We start from the raw sequence: 20,275 nt of genomic DNA, 5'->3' as shown, positions 1-20,275 counted from the left end.
TAGTCACTTACTTACACATATTAAAGAACGCCTGCCCTCTTGTGTCCATCGAGGCTGCTACAATAAGGAGTGAATTAGCAAGAGTATCAGGCCAGAAATACAGCTTTCCATCCTGTGGAGATTTTCTATCAGAGAGCTTGCTCAAGGCTGCCAGTATGGTTGCTCAGATGAAACACTGCAAAATGACTCCAGCCCAAGTGGTGAATGAATAGTCATTAAAATTCATTTCATACTTTGCTTGTCAATCATGCATCCTTAGGTCTAGTTCCTGATTTAATGTATTTTCGTCAAATCATAAAATTAAAATTTTTCAAAGGAGAACCCAGGGATGGAGGTTCACTGGCACCTGCTGCAGAGGTGAACCTAAGCTGGGACAGACTAATGATAACTGATGCCCTGGAGCTTGTTATAAAGACTGAAGTGAGTCAGAGAAACACAGATATTGTCTATTAACACACACATATGGAAACAAGAAAAATGGTACTGATGAGCCTATTTGCAGGGCAGGAATAGAGTCGCAGACAGAGAATAAATAGACTTGTGAACACAGCGGGGGAAGGAGATGGTGGGATGAATTGAGAGAGTAGCGCTGAAATATACACATATTATATGTAAAATATATAACCGGTGGGAATTTGCAGTGTGATGATGCAGGGAGCTCAACCTGGTGCTTTGTAACAACCTAGAGGGGTGGGATGGGATGGAAGGTAGGAGGGAAGTTCAGTAAGGAGGGGACGTGTGTATACCGATGGCTTATTCACGCTGATATACGGCAGAAACCAACAACACTGTAAAGCAATTATCCTCCACTTATCATTTTTTAAAAACCCCCAAAAGAAATAATAACTGATACTCTGCAAAATGCATTGTATATGTGAAGCTCTACATTAACAATGATGATTTGATATTTTGCACGTATGTATACCGATTCATATATTCATGTTTCCTGTAGGGTTTTTGGAGTCTCTGGATGACTTTTACCTTCTCAGCAGTGGGTTGGTATTGCTGCAGACCACAAACAGCGTGTATAATAAAACCTTGCTGCAGCACGTGGTACCCCAGTCTCTCCTGGCCTGGCAAAGAGTCCGGGTGGCCAATATGATGGCTAACAATGGCAAGCAGTGGGCAGACGTCTTTTCAAAATACAACTCTGGTAAGTGGCCCTGCAGAATAACGTTTAGGTGTGTACGGTTTTTTTTAGATTTTGAGTTAACCAGCCAAGCAATACCCACGCCCTGTCTTCATGTCTTCTCTGCTTCAGGCACATATAACAATCAGTACATGGTCCTGGACCTGAAGAAGGTAAATCTGAACCACAGCCTTGACGAAGGCACTCTGTACATTGTGGAGCAGATTCCTACATATGTAGAATATTCTGAACAAACTGCTGTTCTGCGGAGAGGTACTTTCTTCATGCTAGAAGTCTGATGAGTGTGTGTGTGTGCACACACACATATATGATGGATAATGTGTGGTGTGTGAATGTACAATGGGGGGTATGTATGGTGGGGATGCAGGGGTGGGAATGCTGTTGCTTATCACACAGGGAAAGAATGACAAGGTTCAGCACATGTAAAACCTACACCTCAAACTCTTATCTAACAATGTACTCTTTTTTGTACTATTTATTTAAAAAAAAAAAGTTTTCTGTACTATTTATTTATGACTCCTGTTGCATGCACTGGTTAAGTCACAGTGATGATTTTTCCTAGTACAGAGTAGCAGCTCAATTAATACTTCTTTTGCCCGCACCATGCAGCATAAGGGATCTCAGTTCCCCGAACAGGGATGAATCAAACCTGCACCCCTTGGTGCGTGGAGTCTTAACCACTGAACCACCAGGGAAGTCCCATGACAGTGTAATCTTACATGTGTGTGCGTGTGTGCAAAGCCACTTCACTTCAGTCATGTCCAGTTCTTTGTGACCCTAGGGGCCGTAGCCCGCCAGGCTTCTCTGTCCATAGGATTCTCCAACTAAGTACACTGGAGTGTGTTGTCATGCCCTCTTCCAGGGGATCTTCCTGACCCAGGGATTGAACCAGAGACTCTTAAGTCTCCTGCATTGGCAGGTGGGTGGGTTCTTTACCACTAGCACCACCTGGGAAGCCCACCTTTGCAATTTCACCAGGTTTTATGAAAATGAGTTGAGATAAATTTCTATCAATTCTTAAGCATATTACTGGTCCATAGTAAGTCCTGGCATCTTGCACTGAACATAGTGCTCAGCACACACAGGAAGTCCTCACTGGATATTTGTTGAATAAATGAAAGAGAAGATGATGTCTGGGTGGAAGGTTACAGCCTAGAAAGTTTAGTTCAGTCGCTCAGTCGTGTCCAACTTTTTGCAACCCCATGGACTGTAGCACACCATGCTTCCCTGTCCATCATCAACTCCCGGAGCTTATACAAACTCATGTCCATCGAGTTGGTGATACCATCCAACCATCTCATCCTCTGTCATCCCCTTCTCCTCCAGCCTTCAATCTTTCCCAGTATCAGGGTCTTTTCCAGTGAGTCATTTCTTCGCATCAGGTGACCAAAGTATTGGAGCTTCAGCATCAGTCCTTCCAATGAATGTTTAGGACTGATTTCCTTTAGGATTGACTGATTTGATTTCCTTGCAGTCCAAAGGACTCTCAAGAGTCTTCTCCAACACCACAGTTCAAAAGCATCAATTCTTCAGCACTCAGCTTTCTTATGGTCCAACTCTCACATCCATACATGACTACTGGAAAAGCCATAGCTTTGACTAGATAGACCTTTGTTGCAAAGTAATGTCTCTGCTTTTTAATATGCTATCTAGGTTGGTCATAGCATTTTTTCCAAGGAGCAAGCATCTTTTAATTTCAAAGCTGTAGTCACCATCTGCAGTGATTTAGAGCCCAAAAATAAAGTCTCTCACTGTTTCCATTGTTTCCCCATCTATTTGCCATTGAAGTAATGGGACCGGATGCCATGATCTTAGTTTTCCTAATGTTGAGTTCTAAACCAATTTTTTCACTCTCCTCTTTGACATTCTTCAAGAGGCACTTTAGTTCTTCGCTTTCTGCCATAAGGGTGGTGTCATCTGCATATCTGAGGTCACTGATATTTCTCTCTGAAATTTTGATTCCAGTTTGTCCTTTATCCAGCCTGGCATTTCACATGATGTACTCTGCACATAATTTAAATAAGCAGGGTGACAATATACAGCCTTGACGTACTCCTTTCCCAATTTGGAACCAGTCTGTTGTTCCATGTCCAGTTCTAACTGTTGCTTCTTGACCTGCATACAGATTTCTCAGGAGGCAGGTAAGGTAGTCTGGTATTCCTATCTCTTTAAGAATTTTCCAGTTTGTTGTGATTCACATTGTCAAAGGCTTTGTAGTCAATAAAGCAGAAGTAGATGTTTTTCTGGAACTCTCTTGCTTTTTTGATGATCCAACAGATGTTGGCAATTTGATCTCTGGTTCCTCTGCCTTTTCTAAAACCAGCTTGAACATCTGAAGTTCTTGGTTCATGTACTGTTGAAGCCTGGCTTGGAGAATTTTGAGTATTACTTTGCTAGTGTGTGAGATGAGTGCAATTATGCAGTAGTTTGAACATTCTTTGTCATTGCCTTTCTTTGGGATTGGAATGAAAACTGACCTTTTCCAGTCCTGTGGCCACTGCTGAGTTTTCCAAATTTTCTGGCATATTGAGTGAAGCACTTTCACAGCATCATCTTTTGGGATTTGAAATAGCTCAACTGGAATATCACCACCTCCACTAGCTTTGTTCGTAGTGATGCTTCCTAAGGCCCACTTGACTTCACATTCCAGGATGTCTGGCTCTAGGTGAGTGATCACACTATCATGTGATCTGGGTCATGAAGATCTTTTTTGTATAGTTCTTCTGTGTATTCTTGCCACTTCTTAATATCTTCTGCTCCTGTTAGGTCCATTACCATTTCTGTCCTTTATTGAGCCCATCTTTGCATGAAATGTTCCCTTGGCATCTCTAATTTTCTTTAAGAGATCTCTGGTCTTTCCCATTATATTGTTTTCCTCTATTTCTTTGCACTGATCACTTAGGAAGGCTTTCTTATCTCTCCTTGCTATCCTTTAGAACTCTGCATTCAAATGGGTATATTTATCTTTTCTCCTTTGTCTTTGGCTTCTCTTTTCTCAGCTATTTGTAAGGCCTCCTCAGACAACTATTTTGCCTTTTTGCATTTCTTTTTCTTGGGTACGGTCTTGATCACTGCCTCCTCTACAATGTCACGAATCTCTGACCATAGTTCTTCAGGCACTCTGTCTATCAGATCTAATCCCTTGAATCTGTTTGTCACTTCCACTGTATAATCATATGGGATTTGATTTAGGTCATACCCGAATGACTAGTGGTATTCCCTACTTTCTTCAATTTCAGTCTGAATTTGCAATAATCTGATCTGAGCCACAGTCAGCTCCCAGTCTTGTTTTTGCTGACTGTATAGAGCTTTTCCATCTTTGGCTGCAAAGAAGATAATCAATCTGATTTCAGTATTGACCATCTGGTGATGTCCATGTGTAAAGCCTTCTCTTGTGTTGTTGGAAGAGGGTGTTTGCTATGAACAGTGCATTCTCTTGGCAAAACTCTGTTAGCCTTTGTGCTGCTTCATTTTTACTCCAAGGTCAAATTTGCCTGTTACTCCAGGTATCTCTTGACTTCTTACTTTTGCATTCCAGTCCCCAGTGATGAAAAGGACATCTTTTTTGGGTGTTAGTTCTAGAAGGTCTTGTAGGTCTTCATAGAACCATTCAACTTTAGCTTCTTCAGCATTACTGGTTGGGGCATAGACTTGGATTACTGTGATATTGAATGGTTTGCCTTGGAAATGAACAGAGATCATTCTGTCATCTTTGAGATTGCATCCAAGTACTGCATTTTGGACTCTCTTGTTGACTATGAGGGCCACTCCATTTCTTCTAAGGGATTCTTGCCCACAGTAGTAGATATAATGGTCATCTGAGTTAAATTCACCCATTCCAGTCCATTTTAGTTCACTGATTCCTAAGATGTCAATGTTCACTCTTGCTATCTCCTGTTTGACCACTTCCAACTTACCTTGATTCACGCACCTAACATTCCAGGTTCCTATGCAATGTTGTTCTTTACAGCATCGGACTTTACTACCATCACCAGTAACATCCACAGCTGGGCGTTGTTTTTGCTTTGGCTCTGTCTCTTCATTCTTTCTGGAGTTACTTCTCCACTGATTGGAGGGTTCAAAGAAAACATTGTGCACACCAGAGACCCCACAGAGACTGAGCCAGACCTGCCTTTGAGTGTTTGCGTGTCTCCTGTGGAGGTACGGGTCAGCAGTGGCCTGCCACAGGGGCAGGGGCTCTGGGTGCAGCAGACCTGGGTGTGGCATAAGCCCTCTTGTAGGAGGTCGCCATTAACCCCACCATAGAGCCACCAGAACTTACACAGGACTGGGGAGACAGACTCTTGGAGGGCACAAATAAAACCTTGTATGCACCAGGACCCAGAAGAAAGGAGCAGTGACCCCACAGGAGACTGACCCAGACTTGCCCATGAGTGTCCAGGAGTCTCGGGCAGAGGCATGGGTCGGCGGTGGCCTGCTGCAGGGTCGGGGGCACCGAGTGCAGCATTGGGTGCATGGCACCTTTTGAAGGAGGTCGCCACTATCTTCATTACCTCCACCATAGTTTGGCCGCAGGTCAAACAACAAGGAGGGAACACAGCCCTGCCCATTGACAGAAAACTGGATTAAAGATTTACTGAGCATGGCCCCGCCCATCAGAACAAGACCCAGTTTCCCCCTCAGTCAGTCTCTCCCATCAGGAAGCTTCCATAAGCCTCTTATCCTTATCCATCAGAGGGCAGAGAGAATGAAAACCAATCACAGAAAACGAATCAAACTGATCACATGGACCACAGCCTTGTCTAACTCAATGAAACTATGAGCCATGGCCGTGTAGGGCCACTCAAGTCGGACGGGTCATGGTGGAGGGTTCTGACAAAATGTGGTCCACTGGAGAAGGGGAAGGGAATGGCAAAGCACTTCAGTATTCTTGCCCTGAGAACCCCAAGAACAGTATGAAAAGGCAAAAAGATAGGACATTGAAAGTTGAACTTCCCAGGTCAGTAGGTGCCCAGTATGCTACTGGAGATCAGTGGACAAACAACTCCAGAAACAATGAAGAGACATGTGAGAAAGGAGCTCAGCAGTTTGACAAGGGGACAAATCAAACAGATAGAGGCATGAGACCATGGCATGAATGTGAATGTATTAGCTCAGGATGGCTGGAGAGGAGGCTGTCATGTGGAAGATGAGGTAGTGATGGGAAAAGTGTTGCCCTTGGATTCTGCTGAGCAGTTTAGCCTTTATCCTTTAGAGCATCAGTCCCCAGCCTTTTTGGCACCAGGGACTGGTTTCGTGGAAGACAATTCTTCTACATCCTGGGGTGGGGGGTGGGGATGATTTGGGTTTGGGGGTGATTCAAATGCATTATATTCATTGTGCACTTTATTTCTGTTATTATTACATCACCTCACCTCAGATCATCAGGCATTAGATTCTGGAGGTTGGGGACCTTGCTTTAGAAAACTGAAGTCTTTGAAAAGGGGGAACACACTGAAGGACAGAGAGAAGACAGGAGGTGAATTAGGAAACTGTTGAAATAGGTCCACTGAGAGATGGGTAGGTACAGAACCAAGATAACATGTGGCTCCTGGGGATCAGGGCTGGTCCTTCATTTCCCAGGTCCTCGCATTCATCTTGTAATAACACCCAGGGGGAGATGCCTCACTCGACAGTGGCTCCCGCCAGTGAAATGCACACCATGTGTGTAGAACAGAATTGACTACGGTGGAAACTTCAGTTGCCAAGAAGATCAGGTGCTACCAAGCAGTGGACCTACCTCCACTTCTTGGGATATCCACCTGAGAAGTCAGATCACTAGGCGGTTACTTGGTTAGCACAACAATTCAAAACTGAGGACCCAGCTATCTGACTCTGAAGACTGGTCCATCCAGCTCCTAAGAGCCTGATAGTAATAGCCAGCCTCAAGAGGGAGATGCTTATTAAAGTGGACTAGTTACCCCAGGCCTTTTCTTCTTTGGACTGCTGCTGATGATATGGTAGATTTGGGTTCTATGCAATGCCATTTTTAGATCCCATGAAGAAGTCTACCCTGGTATTAAATAAATTGATGCTGATCCATCTGTAGTTTGGGGGATTTTATTTTTTATTTTTCCCCCAGAGGCAGAAAACACAGAGTTAAATTCAGAGTGTCTACTATATACTTGATGTATCTTTTATTTATTTTGTTTGACCTTCATAATGTATTTCCAAGGACTTCCCAGGTGGCACAGTGGTGAAAGATCTGCCTGCCAGTGCTGGAGCACAGGAGAGTTGGGTTCGATCCCCAGGTCGGGAAGATCCCCTGGAGAAGGGAATGGCAACCCACTCCAGTATCCTTGCCTGGAGATCCCACGGAGAGAGGAGCCTGGCAGGCTACAGCCCATGGGGTCACAAAGAGTTGGACACGACTGTGCGACTGAGCACACACACACAACATATTTCCAGAAAAGTAGTATTGTTACCATCTTACTGGAAAGGAAGAAAAGCTGAGGAAGAAACATATGATTTAGCCATTTTTTAAAAAGCCCACAAACCTAGTATTTAGAAGCCACAGTGATATATCGATAGAAGTCGTAGGTGCTTTTAGTCAGAGGAAGGCATTTAACCTCTCTGAACCTCTGTTTCTTCCTTTAGAAGGAAGGATGGTAATATTTACACATCAGCAGGTGGTTTTGATACTATATTGGGTTGGCCAAAAAGTTCGTTCAGGTTTTTCCCTACAATGTGATGGGAAAACCTGAAGAAACTTTTTGGCCAACCCAATACAAGATACTCTTTTAAATGCTTTTTAAATCATAAAGCTTTATGAAAATGTAAAAAGCAACCATTTTTATTATTCACTTGAGCTATTCATGTAGAGAACTGTAATAGTTAATGTTCATCTAGTGCTTACCAAGTACCAGACCCTACTGTAAGCTCTGCTATCCATTTGAACTCACTCAATGCTCCCAGCAGTGATCCTTGTGAGGTAAGACCATCATTGTTCACATTTTACAGATGAAGACGTGAGCCACAGAGAGGTTAAGTAACTTCTGTAAGGTCACATACCTAGTATTGGCAGGACCAGGCTTAAGAGCCAGGCAGTCTAACTCCCAAGTCTGAATTACCTGGATATACTGCAATAATAAATGTGATTTTTAGCCTGTACTTTCAATGTTGTCTTTGTCTCCCTTCACCCTGATGCTGGCTCCATGCCCCAGAATCAGTGAGGTTGAACGTTTTGTCATTTGTTTTGTCCTAATAACTCCACCCCAAGCAGCGGATCCTGTAAAATAGTAAGGAGAAAGGAAGGCAGACAAGGGCCAAGAGAAGATTGGAGTGGAAGTTTAACCCTGAATGGTGAAGGTGGCCCTACATTGGCTGACAATCCTGCAGCAATACCCCAGGCTACTGTCATCTGAGATGTTCCGGAAAAGGCAATTTTATTAAACTTGTGCCACATTTGATGCCTAGTGACGAAGGGCTGGAACACTGTGAAGCTTTGAATGAAGCTGAGCCTTATGAAAGTTTAGGGTCAGAGGAGTTAAAAGTCTACTGGAATCTTAAAATCATCTCCAATCCCTTCACAATATAACTTTTCCTTTCCCTCTTCCTACTAAAAAAAAAAAAAAAGGGGGCAGAAATGAGGTTAACTGACACAAGCCTAATTATTCAACTCTGAGCCTAGAAGTCAGGTTTTCTTCTGTTTAATAGATTGCTTTCAGAATTTGGGGTGAAAAACCAAAGAATTCTGATGCTCTTCTCCCCCTAATGGAATAATCTAGACTATACTGGTTCTGTAAATTTCTAAGGCTCTGTGTGATTACCAGGGTTCACAGCCACTATTTTCTGTGTAATATTACTTTGTAATTACACAGCTGTGCCGATGTTCAAAAGAAAGTACCACTCCTGACACTTCTTTTGTTTCCTCTCTCTTCTGTCTTCCTCCCTGTCAATCCCACCCTTCTCTCCCTTCCATTCCAAATCAGGATATTGGCCCTCCTACAACATTCCTTTCCATGAAAAAGTTTACAACTGGAGTGGCTATCCAATACTGGTCAAGAACCTGGGTCTGGACTACTCTTACGATCTGGCTCCTCGAGCTAAAATCTTCCGGCGTGACCAAGGAAAAGTGACTGATGTGGAATCCATGAAATATATCATGCGATACAACAGTACGTAGCACATTTCTCAAGAATCATTCTTCAAAACTCCTTTTCTTCCCCATGGATAAAGAATCCATGTAAGTTTATCACTTCTGAACTAGAAGGCAGTCTAAGAAGTTATTGAATTATTTAGTATTCAGTTGATACTATGCATATTATATACTCAACAAATAGAATTTTGTCTTTCTTTATAAAAATGACAGGGAAGAAGGTTCTATGGATTTAATTGAAAAAATTCATATGTAAAACACAAAAGAAATAACCCATACAGGGGTAACTTTTTTTTTTCTTTTTTACCCTACCATCCCAAACACAGATTTCCTTCCAAGGACAAAAGCAGCTACTAAAACAAAAATTACCTGTAAACACTTTATTTTTGATGAACAGTATCAAAGTCAGATTTGTATTTGCTTTGTTAAAAAAAATTGGACACACACTTGTGCTCTGTTATTTCTCTTCTGTCCAGTCATCACTGTGAAGGGTTGTGAGCGCAGGTTGAGCCTGGAGTTGGGGCTCGAGGCTGCCTCCGCCCTGTACAAGCCACAGGGGCCTTCTGTATGTGGGAGCAGGCTGGGCAGAGGAGGCCTCTGGGGTGTACGCTCTGGACACCTAGGCTTGAATAGGGCCACACAGCTTACTGTGAAAAAAAGCATCTCGGAATGGCCAGTGCTCACTCTGTCCCATCACTGTTCCCTAGATTACAAGGAGGACCCTTATAGCAGGGGTGATCCCTGCAACACCATCTGTTGCCGTGAGGACCTAAACTCACACAATCCGAGTCCTGGAGGTTGCTATGACACCAAGGTAATGTGCTATTGGGTTGTTTGCTTTATTTTGGCTGTGCTGGGTCTTTGTTGTTCAAACATTTTTCTACTTACGGTGAGGAGAGGCTACTCTTTAGTTGCAGTGCAATCCACTTCTCACTGCAGTGGCTTCACGGGCTTCAATATTTGCAGTTCCCAGGCTCTAGAGCACAGGCTCTGTTGTGGCCCATGGACTTAGGTGCTTGACGGCAAGTGGGATCTTCCTGGACCAGGGATCAAACCCGTTATCCCACATTGGCAGGCGGACTCCTTCCCACTGAGCCACCAGGGAAGCCCCACCCTATTGGTTTTCGAATTTAATTTCCACCAGCGCCTAGGCCTGTTCAAAGGCAGAGCTGCAGAGATTTTTGTGGCATAAAACACAGTAACGTCTCTTAACTTACTGTGCCTGTGCTCAGTCGCTAAGTTGTGTCTGACTCTGCGACCCCATGGACTGTAGCCTGCCAGGCTCCTCTGTCCATGGGATTTCCCAGACAAGAATACCAGAATGGGTTGCCATTTCCTTCTCCAAGGGATCTTCCTAACTCCAGGACCGACCAGTGTCTCCTGCATTGGCAGGAGGATTCTTTACTGCTGAGTCACCTGGGAAGCCCAGTGTCTCTTAAACATGAACTCAATTACGGAATCAGCTTTTTCAGAGGTTACAGTGGTAGGTCCCTTGGACTAACTTCCAGTCCCTGCTCTGCCACTTCATCACATCATCTCATAGGGCTTCTCTTTGCTCATCTGAAAAATGGAAATAAGAGTGCTTGCTTCCTAGGGTTGTTGTGAAGAATGAACATTTAATATCTATAAAATGTTTACAACAGTACTTTGCAGGTTATTTGTAAATGTGCATAACCATAATAATGATGATGGTGATAGTGTTGCTGTCTTAAGTTTTACCAGACTGGCCCAAAGTCCAAAGAACATATTGAGAGCACAGTGATGTCACTTTAAACAGGAATTGAATCGAGCTGAAGGAATAAGTATTGGGCCAGATGCTCAAGCACTAAAGGGTTTTCACTACACTACAACTGTTAAGTGCTGTAATGTGTCTCACAATATAGGTAATAAGTAAGTTTACAGTGGGGTTGAAGCCCACTCATATAGGCTTGTGAGAACCGGTGGTTTAAAATGTGAACACCAGTTTGATAGCCTGAAATGGTAGAATATTTACATCATGGAAATCAGCAAACAATGCAAATTGGGGTCTTTTTTCCTAAGAGAGCTAACTGTTAACAACTTATTGGCACATGACTGCATTTGGAGTGTCCAAGATTATGTGTTAACCACCTAGTGGGTGGAAAAGAATCATTCTACTGCATCCTTTTGTCCTTTTGGGCTTGGGCATGTGTCTTTTCATTTGCATCTATGGTCCTAAGTTCTGAAGAAATCTATTAGAGTTAACTGTTCTATCTGAAGCTCTGAAATCTATTAAAAATGCCAACTCCCTGACACATTATTTTTTCTATCCGCCTAATGGCTAAACAGAAGATGGTGTAGAATAGTTTGAGCCAAGCTTTAGTCTTAATGGCTCTTTAAGATTTTGTGTAATGTACAAAAAATTTAGTGGATGTAGTGAGCCTGGCACACATGAAGCCCCAGTGAATGCTTTTGTATTTATTTCTTTTTAATGGTATTTGCAAACATTCAGTAAAGTGAGTAAAAAGTGTTATATCCATTCCAGAGTACACAAAGAGTTGAACTGGGGAGAAACCAAGCCAAGCTTTCATCTGCCAAATTTTACCTTTTTCAGGAGACAAGAGCCTGCCAATTTTTCATCAAAAAGGTTCTGTTGAAGCACATATTTTAAAAATGTCACTTCTCTTGAGCCATTTTGAATATGAGGAAAATTTGAAGTTATGAGACATTTTCTGCTTTCCTCTCTAAGCTTAAAATCTGCTACGACCCAATGTTTAAGTGTTTTTAAGAACCATGGACCTTATTTTTTGATATCAAGTTCCTTCTATTTTAATACTCTTGTTACTACCCTGATTAATAACAACTTTCACTGAGGAATTAACACATTCTAGGCACTGCTTCAAGTATTTGCTCTCATTAATCCTCATGACAACTCTTCTATGAAGTAGGGTTATTACTCTAATTTTACAAATAAGAAAACTGAGTCAAAATACATTTTGGAGGTTGAATTCTAAATATGAGTAACCTGACTCCAGATCTCACACTTTGGGCTGTTAGTTTAATACACTTCTAGTAGTCAATGCAGACTTCCCAGGTGGCACAGTGGTAAAGAATCCACCTGCCAAGCAGGAGACATGGGTTTGATCCTTGGGTTGGGAAGACCTCCCCCCACCACCCCGAAGAAGGAAATGGCAACCCACTCCAGTATTCTTGCCTAGGAAATCCTATGGACAGAGGAACCTGGCAGGTCATGACTTTGCAGCTGAACAACTAGTCAATTCACATTTGGATGCCAAATAGATACAGAAGAGCATATTGTGGAAGCTTGCAGGATTTTATTTTAAGGGGAGCTAATATTTTGACTTTGGACAAAGAGCAGGGACCACAGCAAAAGGGGCTTAGTCGGTTTTTTTTCCCAATGGTTTTCTAAAACATCCCCCTCCTCTCTCTCTGCAGGTGGCAGACATCTACCTGGCATCCAAGTACAAAGCCTATGCCATCAGTGGGCCCACTGTACAAGGTGGCCTCCCTGTTTTTCACTGGAGTCGTTTCAACAAAACTCTCCATGAGGGCATGCCAGAGGCCTACAACTTTGATTTTATTACCATGAAACCTATTTTGTAACTTGACATAAAATGGAGGGAGATAAGGGAATAGAAGGCTGCAAGTAAGATACCAAAGGCACTACTTTAGCTGTGTTTTTCCATTCAGAATTAGTTTTAATGAAATATATTCAATTCAGTCTATCACTTTCATTTTCTGCTGCTGATTTTGTCATTTTTAAAACAAGCACCTACAATTGGGTGGGGCTCCATAGAAGAAACATGATAAATAAACAGTACCATTTCAGCACACAAGCTTATACACCAGAAAGTACGGTAGAAACTGCTCCCTCGCCCCAAGATCCACCATCTCCACGTGTGCCTGGCCGAACAGGCCGCACCTCCCAGCTTCCCTTGGGCAGCTATGCCATGTGACAGAGTCCTTGGGGTGGACTCCGAGGTGAGTGCTACTGCCGGGCCTGGCTGCTAAGACCCTGACTGCCTCATGCTCTTTCTCTTTCCCCTTCTCCTTGCTGGATGGACTTCATGACAAGCCCTAGGGGATGGTGGAACTTCCAAGACAAATGCAGTTAGTATGTTTTTGTTTTTCTCTGGTCATTAACAAGCAACAGTTGAAGTCTTTCTGCAGTGAACAAACATAATACAGCAGACTTTAATATTGTCTCCTATTAGTTAAAAACAGCTTATCTAACCTAGCAGCAGCTCTGCCTAACGTTTCTGTCAAAGCTGGAGGGTTATATGTTGTTTGAGTGTCATGGTGTTGTCAAATTAAGTAAACGATACTGAACAGTGTAACAGTGGCTCTTACAAAGGTGAGAGACTCACAAAAGAAAAGAATACTCACAAGGTCTGAGAATAACAGAGTGAATCAGAGTACTCAGAATGTTAAAAACCCAGTAGTTTATTTCAAAGTATAAATTTCAGGCTTGCTGGACAAAATCCCACTACAGTTAACACTTATACAGACACCACTCTACTGTACATTTAAAAAAGAAAAAAAAAAACCCACAAAAACCTTCAAAACCTAATAAAAATAGGGCAACTTGCTACAGCCCAGTTTCTATTAGACATCAGAAGGTCTTACATTGTCTTCTTATTTACACTTTCAACTGTAAAAAGAAATATTAGGATGCAAGTTTCCTACAAAGGAATTATTTTTATATTTTGAAATGGCTGAAAAATTCTAAAGCCAGGATTCCCCAAATGATGTTTGATTGCCCAGTTACCTTATTTACAAAAAAAAAATTTTTTTAAGATAGCAATTAAATATAAAGAGTGGGTATTTGACTCTACAAGTTAAAAAAAAAAAAAGAATGACAAACTTAGCATGATAAAACTGAAGATGAGAAGACAAAACACGTGTTTGTATCATTCTATTCCTCCCCATTGGCTGGCTCAAGGGAAATAAGTTTTTGGAATTGGATAAACCTGCCACACTAACGAAACACTTTACAGGAATTGTTCTAACTTTTTTTGTTTGTCCCAAAATTTTCAGAAAGGGGAGGGGCCATCATTTACCCAGTAGAGAGTAAGGCAGGCAGAATTATACACTGGCTTTAGATAGAGTTATTTGCAATAATCTAATACTGGGACATGGTCTTTCTGGAAATCAGAATAAAACAGGCCAATGAATGGTCAATGATAAAGCTAAAATAATGAATAAATCACAGGATATTGAAATAGCCCAACAAGGAAAGTCTGGGAGAACATTTGGAAGTCTTTGCAGTAACGTACTGTGCCAACATCACAGTGTATACAAGCGAGAGAGGAGGGTAACGCAGACATTATTCTGCTAATCTTGTACAGTAATGAAAAATTTGTGGAACAAGATAAATGCATATCATGCAATATTAACACCTTGCTGCATAAACAATAATTTGGAAAATATAAGCAAAAGAGCAAACAAACAAACAAAAAAAGCCACGTTAACACTTATCGGCTACAGGAAGAAAACTGTATGGTGCAGCCTGCCTAAGGAGTTCTGCTGACAGGTGGTCCTAAGCTCCTTGTTTGAGGTCATTTTATTCAATCAAACTTTTCATTTCTTATCTGGCAATGGGGGTTGGGACAGTGGGGAACACATGTCTGTGAGGCAAATGGCATCCCAACAAACATTCACTTTTCAAGGAAGCAAGCTCTGTTCTTCACTTCTCTCATAAACTTTGACTGTGTTAAATAGCACACAGTATTCTGCATGTTTTAAAAAGTGAGTCCAGAGAAATAGAGGGATATAGTTACCTCATAAAGTTACCTGTTACCAACAGATGTCTTTGTATATACTTTATAAATGTACTGGCAAGAATATTATTTTAAAATGTGAGGCTTACTCACACTTAAAATTGGGTGAAAATTACTCTGACAAAGTGCAAAGTAGATAGTAACAAACATCACCATTACCTTTAAACATCATATAAACACCCTATATTTCAAGTTGAAGTATCAGAAGTTTCCAGGATTTCCAATAAGGCAATACTTACACAAGTATTGTCAGGCTAAAAACGTAGCAAACTCGCATTCCCAAAATGGGATTATTAAGCTTATTTGTAATACTCTGTGAAAAGATACTGTGAAATTAAAAAAGGTACCATGAAGTGTGAATTGCTATTAAAAATATGTGACCAGTAGCTATTTCTAGTTGAGTCCTCCATTCTCTGTCTCTAAAGAAACAAATCAAACAAAAAGAAAGCTCTCTTCAACATTAAAAAACCTGCCTGAAATAAAAACCTAGAGTTCAAGTCTAGCACCCATCAGTAACTCCAACATAGTTGTTGCCTATAAATCCTGTGGCAGACTAATTGAAAGAAACCATCGTATAATATCTTTTCCCTCAAATAATTACAATCTCTCTTTGTACCTTCCCTCCACCACTTGGAATAAAGTTTTATTTTACTGTAGTAAATCTATTTTTTAGGGTTACTATTTAAGTTATTTCTTTTTTCTCTGACAGAAATCACACAGTATAGGTCAAAATAATATTTTCATGATACTGGGCTTTCTTCACCTGATTATATAATGCTATGAAAGCTTTAAAAAAAAAAAAAGGATTAGTAAACATAAAGTACTCACCAAGGGAAGCTTTCTAGGCTAGGTAAGCAAATTATCACATGACCATAAAACCGGTCAATAAAGAGCAATTTTGAACATGGGCTTTCTATTCTGTCGACTGAAATGATCTCCAACACATAATCAACACTGCAACCATTGCAGGTAAAAACATATGTACATGCAGATATAAGACAGGTGCTCACATACATCTAGAAGATCATCAATTTCTCCCTTTAAAATTTTTCATTGGCATGACATTGGCAATTTCTTTACCATCATCATTAGACCCACAATGAGTAACGCCTACATAGTTGGTTGGCAAATATGACTCATGGAAATTTTAATTCTCATTGTGGTCTATTTTCTGAAAGCAAAAGGAAGATTTTGGAGCATTTACTTTTGGCATTCTGTAGGCTTTCTTCAGCATCGATCAAACTTCACATCCAACCTGACAGTACAGTGACCAGTAAAAGTCTCTAAAGAGAGTTTCTTTACAAGTAGAATGTTTCCTGTTACAAGCCATTGAAGTTGCAAACAAAGAAGCATTAATATGGAAATGACAGTTCCCTCTTATAAGTCCAGAATAAATTAATGAGTAACTTATTTAAGAAGGCAGGAATATGATTTCAAACATGATATGGAAGATGGCTTGAAAATGTATTCCACAAACTCCATAAACTCCTTCCCAAGCATCGCCAACCCCACTCTCATCCCCCAAATTACGCCAGCTCTCCTGTCTTAAGCTACCTACACTCCAACACGTACCTGATACCAGTATAACTGGCACTCAAATAGAAAATCCATGACCAAAGTTTGATTAAAACTTTGAAGAGGAACAGAGATGCACAGAAGTTGTAAAGTCACTTCTTACATAAATGACCCCAAAGGATATACTTTAAACCCTATCCAAAGCTGACATATGGTGAATCAGATAAAACTTAGCACCATCAAAAGAAAAGATTAATACAGGAAGAATGATATGAGGATAAAGAAGAAAAGGAGCTCTCCCTTTGATAGTTTAGCTCACTGTATTTTGTGAATTTTACTATTTACTTTCTTTGAAAGAATATTATGGGTGATAAGGTATACTTTGGGTGATAAGGTAAACTAGAATTGCTTTCATAATCTCTAAGACAGTGTGCAACATAGATACTAAAATATATTTGAAGGGAAATTGGCTTACACAATGTGGTCTTCTTTTGGTTCACTTTACACAGAGTTAAATAGTGACCAGAAATAAAAAGCATTAATTTTCTTGGAAGAAAAGAGCAAGTTAAATGTAATGATGTCACTACATACAAAAGCCTTGGTCTAAAATTTACTTGAGGGAAATGTGCTACATTTGGTGGAGAAAAAGGAGAAATGAGGATGAAAGGTTGACAAGAGAAGAGTAAACCACAATGGAAAAATGGCCCTGTTTACTTTTGCAGTTAATCTTTAAGGCACAAAAATAAATGGAAAAAATTTCAGATTAGAAAAGGGAGGGCCCACTGCACATCTTTCTCATCGAAATGACAACCCAGAAAAGACAAAAGAAAATATGAAAAGATCTTTTCCTGTGTTCAAATTAACCTATTTTAAACTATTTGACCATTTTGCTTTTTATTTTTTCTTTGGGTTTCATTTAGAGTCAGTTTACATCATCTATCTATAAACCTACAGATCACGTAGAAGCAGAATCATGCCAGATACATACCTCAAATCCTTTGATCTACTTACTTCACACTGGAAGAGAGGTAAATTTGAGAATGAAAATGGGAGATTCCACTGTAATAAACATATAAATACAGAAAAGCACACACCACACATATACCCCAGCCTCAAAACTAAAGCAAGGTGCACATTTACATTTCAAAACCTTGAAGCCCGAATTGTTCAGGAAAAGATTCTGCTTTATGGGCTGAGTTTATTCTGATTATGAACAAATGTAGTGTATATACACATCGGTCCAAGAAATCTTGCACAATGTGCATTTTACAGTGGGTATCATGCACAAGATTAAAACAAGACCAAAAAGTAGAACTCTGAAAGAGGAAGAGAGAAAGGCTCCAAGGTTTAACTGCTCTGCGAAGAAGAGATCACATCCGTTGACTGAGGATCACAGAAAGGTCCAAAACGCCCATAAATATCCTTGGCTCGTACTGCAAAGTAGTATTTGCTGCCAGACACGAACTGGGTGAGAGTGCATGCCATGGGCAGGGGAAGTGCCTTGACTTCGCCAATCTTCTTCCACTGTGAGGGTACAGTGGCACTGGGTTCCTCGTGGTACGCGTACAGGTGGTAGCTGTCAACAGTGGCACAGCTTCTGTCCACCTCCAGAACACTCCAGGACAGTACAATGCCATTTTGACTTTGAACTCGTGCTAACTTCAAGTGAGGCTTCTGAGGCAGAGACGTGCTGGCAGCTTCAGGGGGCAGACGCTGTGGTTGTGGGGCTTCTGGTAAGGGTGCTGGGTGCACAGGGCGTGGGGGCTCCTAATGAAAAAAGAGTCATGTTGATGGATAATGATCAGAGAAAGGACTGTTTCTTAAAGCGAGAACTATAACATCCTAGAAATCACTTACTTTCAGAGAGTCTTCATTTTACATCAAGAATACTGGGAAATAGCAAATATCACACATCTGGCAAGTTCTCCCTGATGATTTGTAACCAGTCACGACCCAGAAGATGAGTGTTGAGATTATTCCCTCTGTGCTTTTTGGGTCTGAGATACTGAGTTTTCCTTGAGAAACAAAAGCCCTGGCTGATGGAACATCATCTTGACAGAAACTGAAATAATCATCTACTTCTGATAAAATAATTAATGATTTAATGATCTATACCACAGGCCCTTGTTTCAGTATATGTGTTGGCAGTCTAGAAATCATCTAAGATTTGAGTATCAACTCTACTTTCATTTTCAGACTGTTTCTTCATAAAAAGACAGTAGCATATTTTTATAAGTACATACATATAACACTGACTGTGTATTATGTTCTCGGTCAGTCTGCATGAAAAAGGTGACATTTATACCGGACTGTGAGAGACAGAATTTAGAAATGTAGAAATAGTTGTGAATCTTTCTGCTAATAGGTAAAAGCATGAACAAGTGCATGGGGATAGGCAAGTGAGGGGACTTATGGGCAAAAACACGGAGACTGTGAAGAAGAACACACAAATTTGGAATGGTAAGTTAAGGCCAGATAATGAAAAACCATGAATACTAAGCTTACAAACTGACCTAATGCTCGACATTATATCATCTAGGTTTTAAGATTACAATGATAACAGTTTTTTCAAAAAAATTTAAGAGCCAGGAAACAGAGATATAAGTAGTCTCCCCCCCCCGCCAAGTGAAACATTACTGCTCAATGACTTTAGTTTGGAAGTCATGAAAAAAATGAGATTTCCTTAACTGAAATTCATTTAACAAAATTATGTTTTAATATGCATTTCATTAAATGAATAATTTGCATACACTAAATAGGGAATTCTGTGAAGATCTGATAACTTCTAAATCTCCATGCCTTTTCAAAGTTCAGTGCTAGTAATGTACACATAGTAACAACTCAGAAAATGATCTGCCAAATAATCTCAAGGAATGAAAACATGCTGAAATTCATATGCGAAGTAGAAAAAAATTCATATACACATCTGGAAAAAAGCATAATCCACAGTTTAAAAGCTAAAATAAATACAAAGTTAGAGGGGGGAAAAGCAAATGCAAATACATGAAACATTGAAAGCTGAAGAAAAACAGATTTGAATACTGGCCATCTTGCTGTATTACTTCTCTCAAATTAAGTAAATAACATTAAAAAAACATACAACTAGTAAGACCTAAGAGAAGAAGGCTGAAGTCATGAACTTGACTGGAGAGAGTAGGAATTTAAGGAGTATGATAATACCTTACAGCCTATAACAGCCCTTTCTAATTCTTAAAATTTGAGGCTACAGAATCCTCTTATATCTCAAAACAGTTAACTCAACTGAGTTACTGTTCTGTTTCTGCCACTGCAATGGAGGTTTCTATTGAAGTTTTAGAGATAATATATCAGGGATTTGCTTCAAAATATTCCAGTGCATACACAGGTTGTGAGAGTTTGTGGTGGCAATACAGATGAAAGAAGACTGGCTATGACTGCTGAAGACTGATAACTACTGAAGACAGGTGATGGGTACGTGGGGATTGCTATAATAATCTTTCTACCTTTATATATATTTGAAAATTCCCAGTTAAAAATATTACTAAAATTAAATTAAAAGAATGTTTCTCCTATGAGATGCTGCTGCTGCTGCTGCTGCTTAGTCACTTTAGTCGTGTCCGACTCTGTGCGACCCCATTGCCATTGCCTTCTCCGATGAGATACAGTGTATTAAGACAATTCATATGGAATCCTGTTTTAAAAAAAGCTCTGATGGATCATCCCATTTGCAAAACTGTAGCATAAATAAGAGATTTTTACTATATATTTCTCGAA

The 20,275-nt window shown here is 40.6% G+C and overlaps 2 protein-coding genes across 5 annotated transcripts in view; one reads left to right on the top strand and one right to left on the bottom strand.

Annotated features, from left to right (window-relative positions):
* The window catches only part of PLBD1 (phospholipase B domain containing 1), an 86,524-nt gene extending 73,563 nt beyond the window's left edge, over positions 1 to 12,961 (top strand). Inside the window, exons 7-11 of the mRNA XM_043441508.1 lie at positions 953 to 1,153; positions 1,262 to 1,402; positions 9,082 to 9,267; positions 9,956 to 10,062; positions 12,663 to 12,961. Coding sequence (XP_043297443.1) covers positions 953 to 1,153; positions 1,262 to 1,402; positions 9,082 to 9,267; positions 9,956 to 10,062; positions 12,663 to 12,830 — 803 coding nt within the window. The 3' untranslated portion in view covers positions 12,831 to 12,961. The remainder of the gene's footprint in view (positions 1 to 952; positions 1,154 to 1,261; positions 1,403 to 9,081; positions 9,268 to 9,955; positions 10,063 to 12,662) is intronic.
* A 693-nt stretch (positions 12,962 to 13,654) lies between these two features.
* The window catches only part of LOC122423947 (activating transcription factor 7 interacting protein), a 108,882-nt gene continuing 102,261 nt past the window's right edge, over positions 13,655 to 20,275 (bottom strand). For all 4 annotated transcript variants that reach the window (XM_043441505.1, XM_043441504.1, XM_043441506.1 and 1 more), the window contains one exon: positions 13,655 to 18,289. In XM_043441505.1, the coding sequence (XP_043297440.1) occupies positions 17,870 to 18,289 (420 nt within the window). In that variant the 3' untranslated portion in view covers positions 13,655 to 17,869. The remainder of the gene's footprint in view (positions 18,290 to 20,275) is intronic.

Source organism: Cervus canadensis, chromosome 21 (assembly GCF_019320065.1).
Source record: "Cervus canadensis isolate Bull #8, Minnesota chromosome 21, ASM1932006v1, whole genome shotgun sequence".
Lineage (NCBI taxonomy): Eukaryota > Metazoa > Chordata > Mammalia > Artiodactyla > Cervidae > Cervus > Cervus canadensis.
The sequence above is the reverse complement of the archived record's forward strand: the minus strand, read 5'-3'. Positions and strand labels throughout refer to the sequence as shown.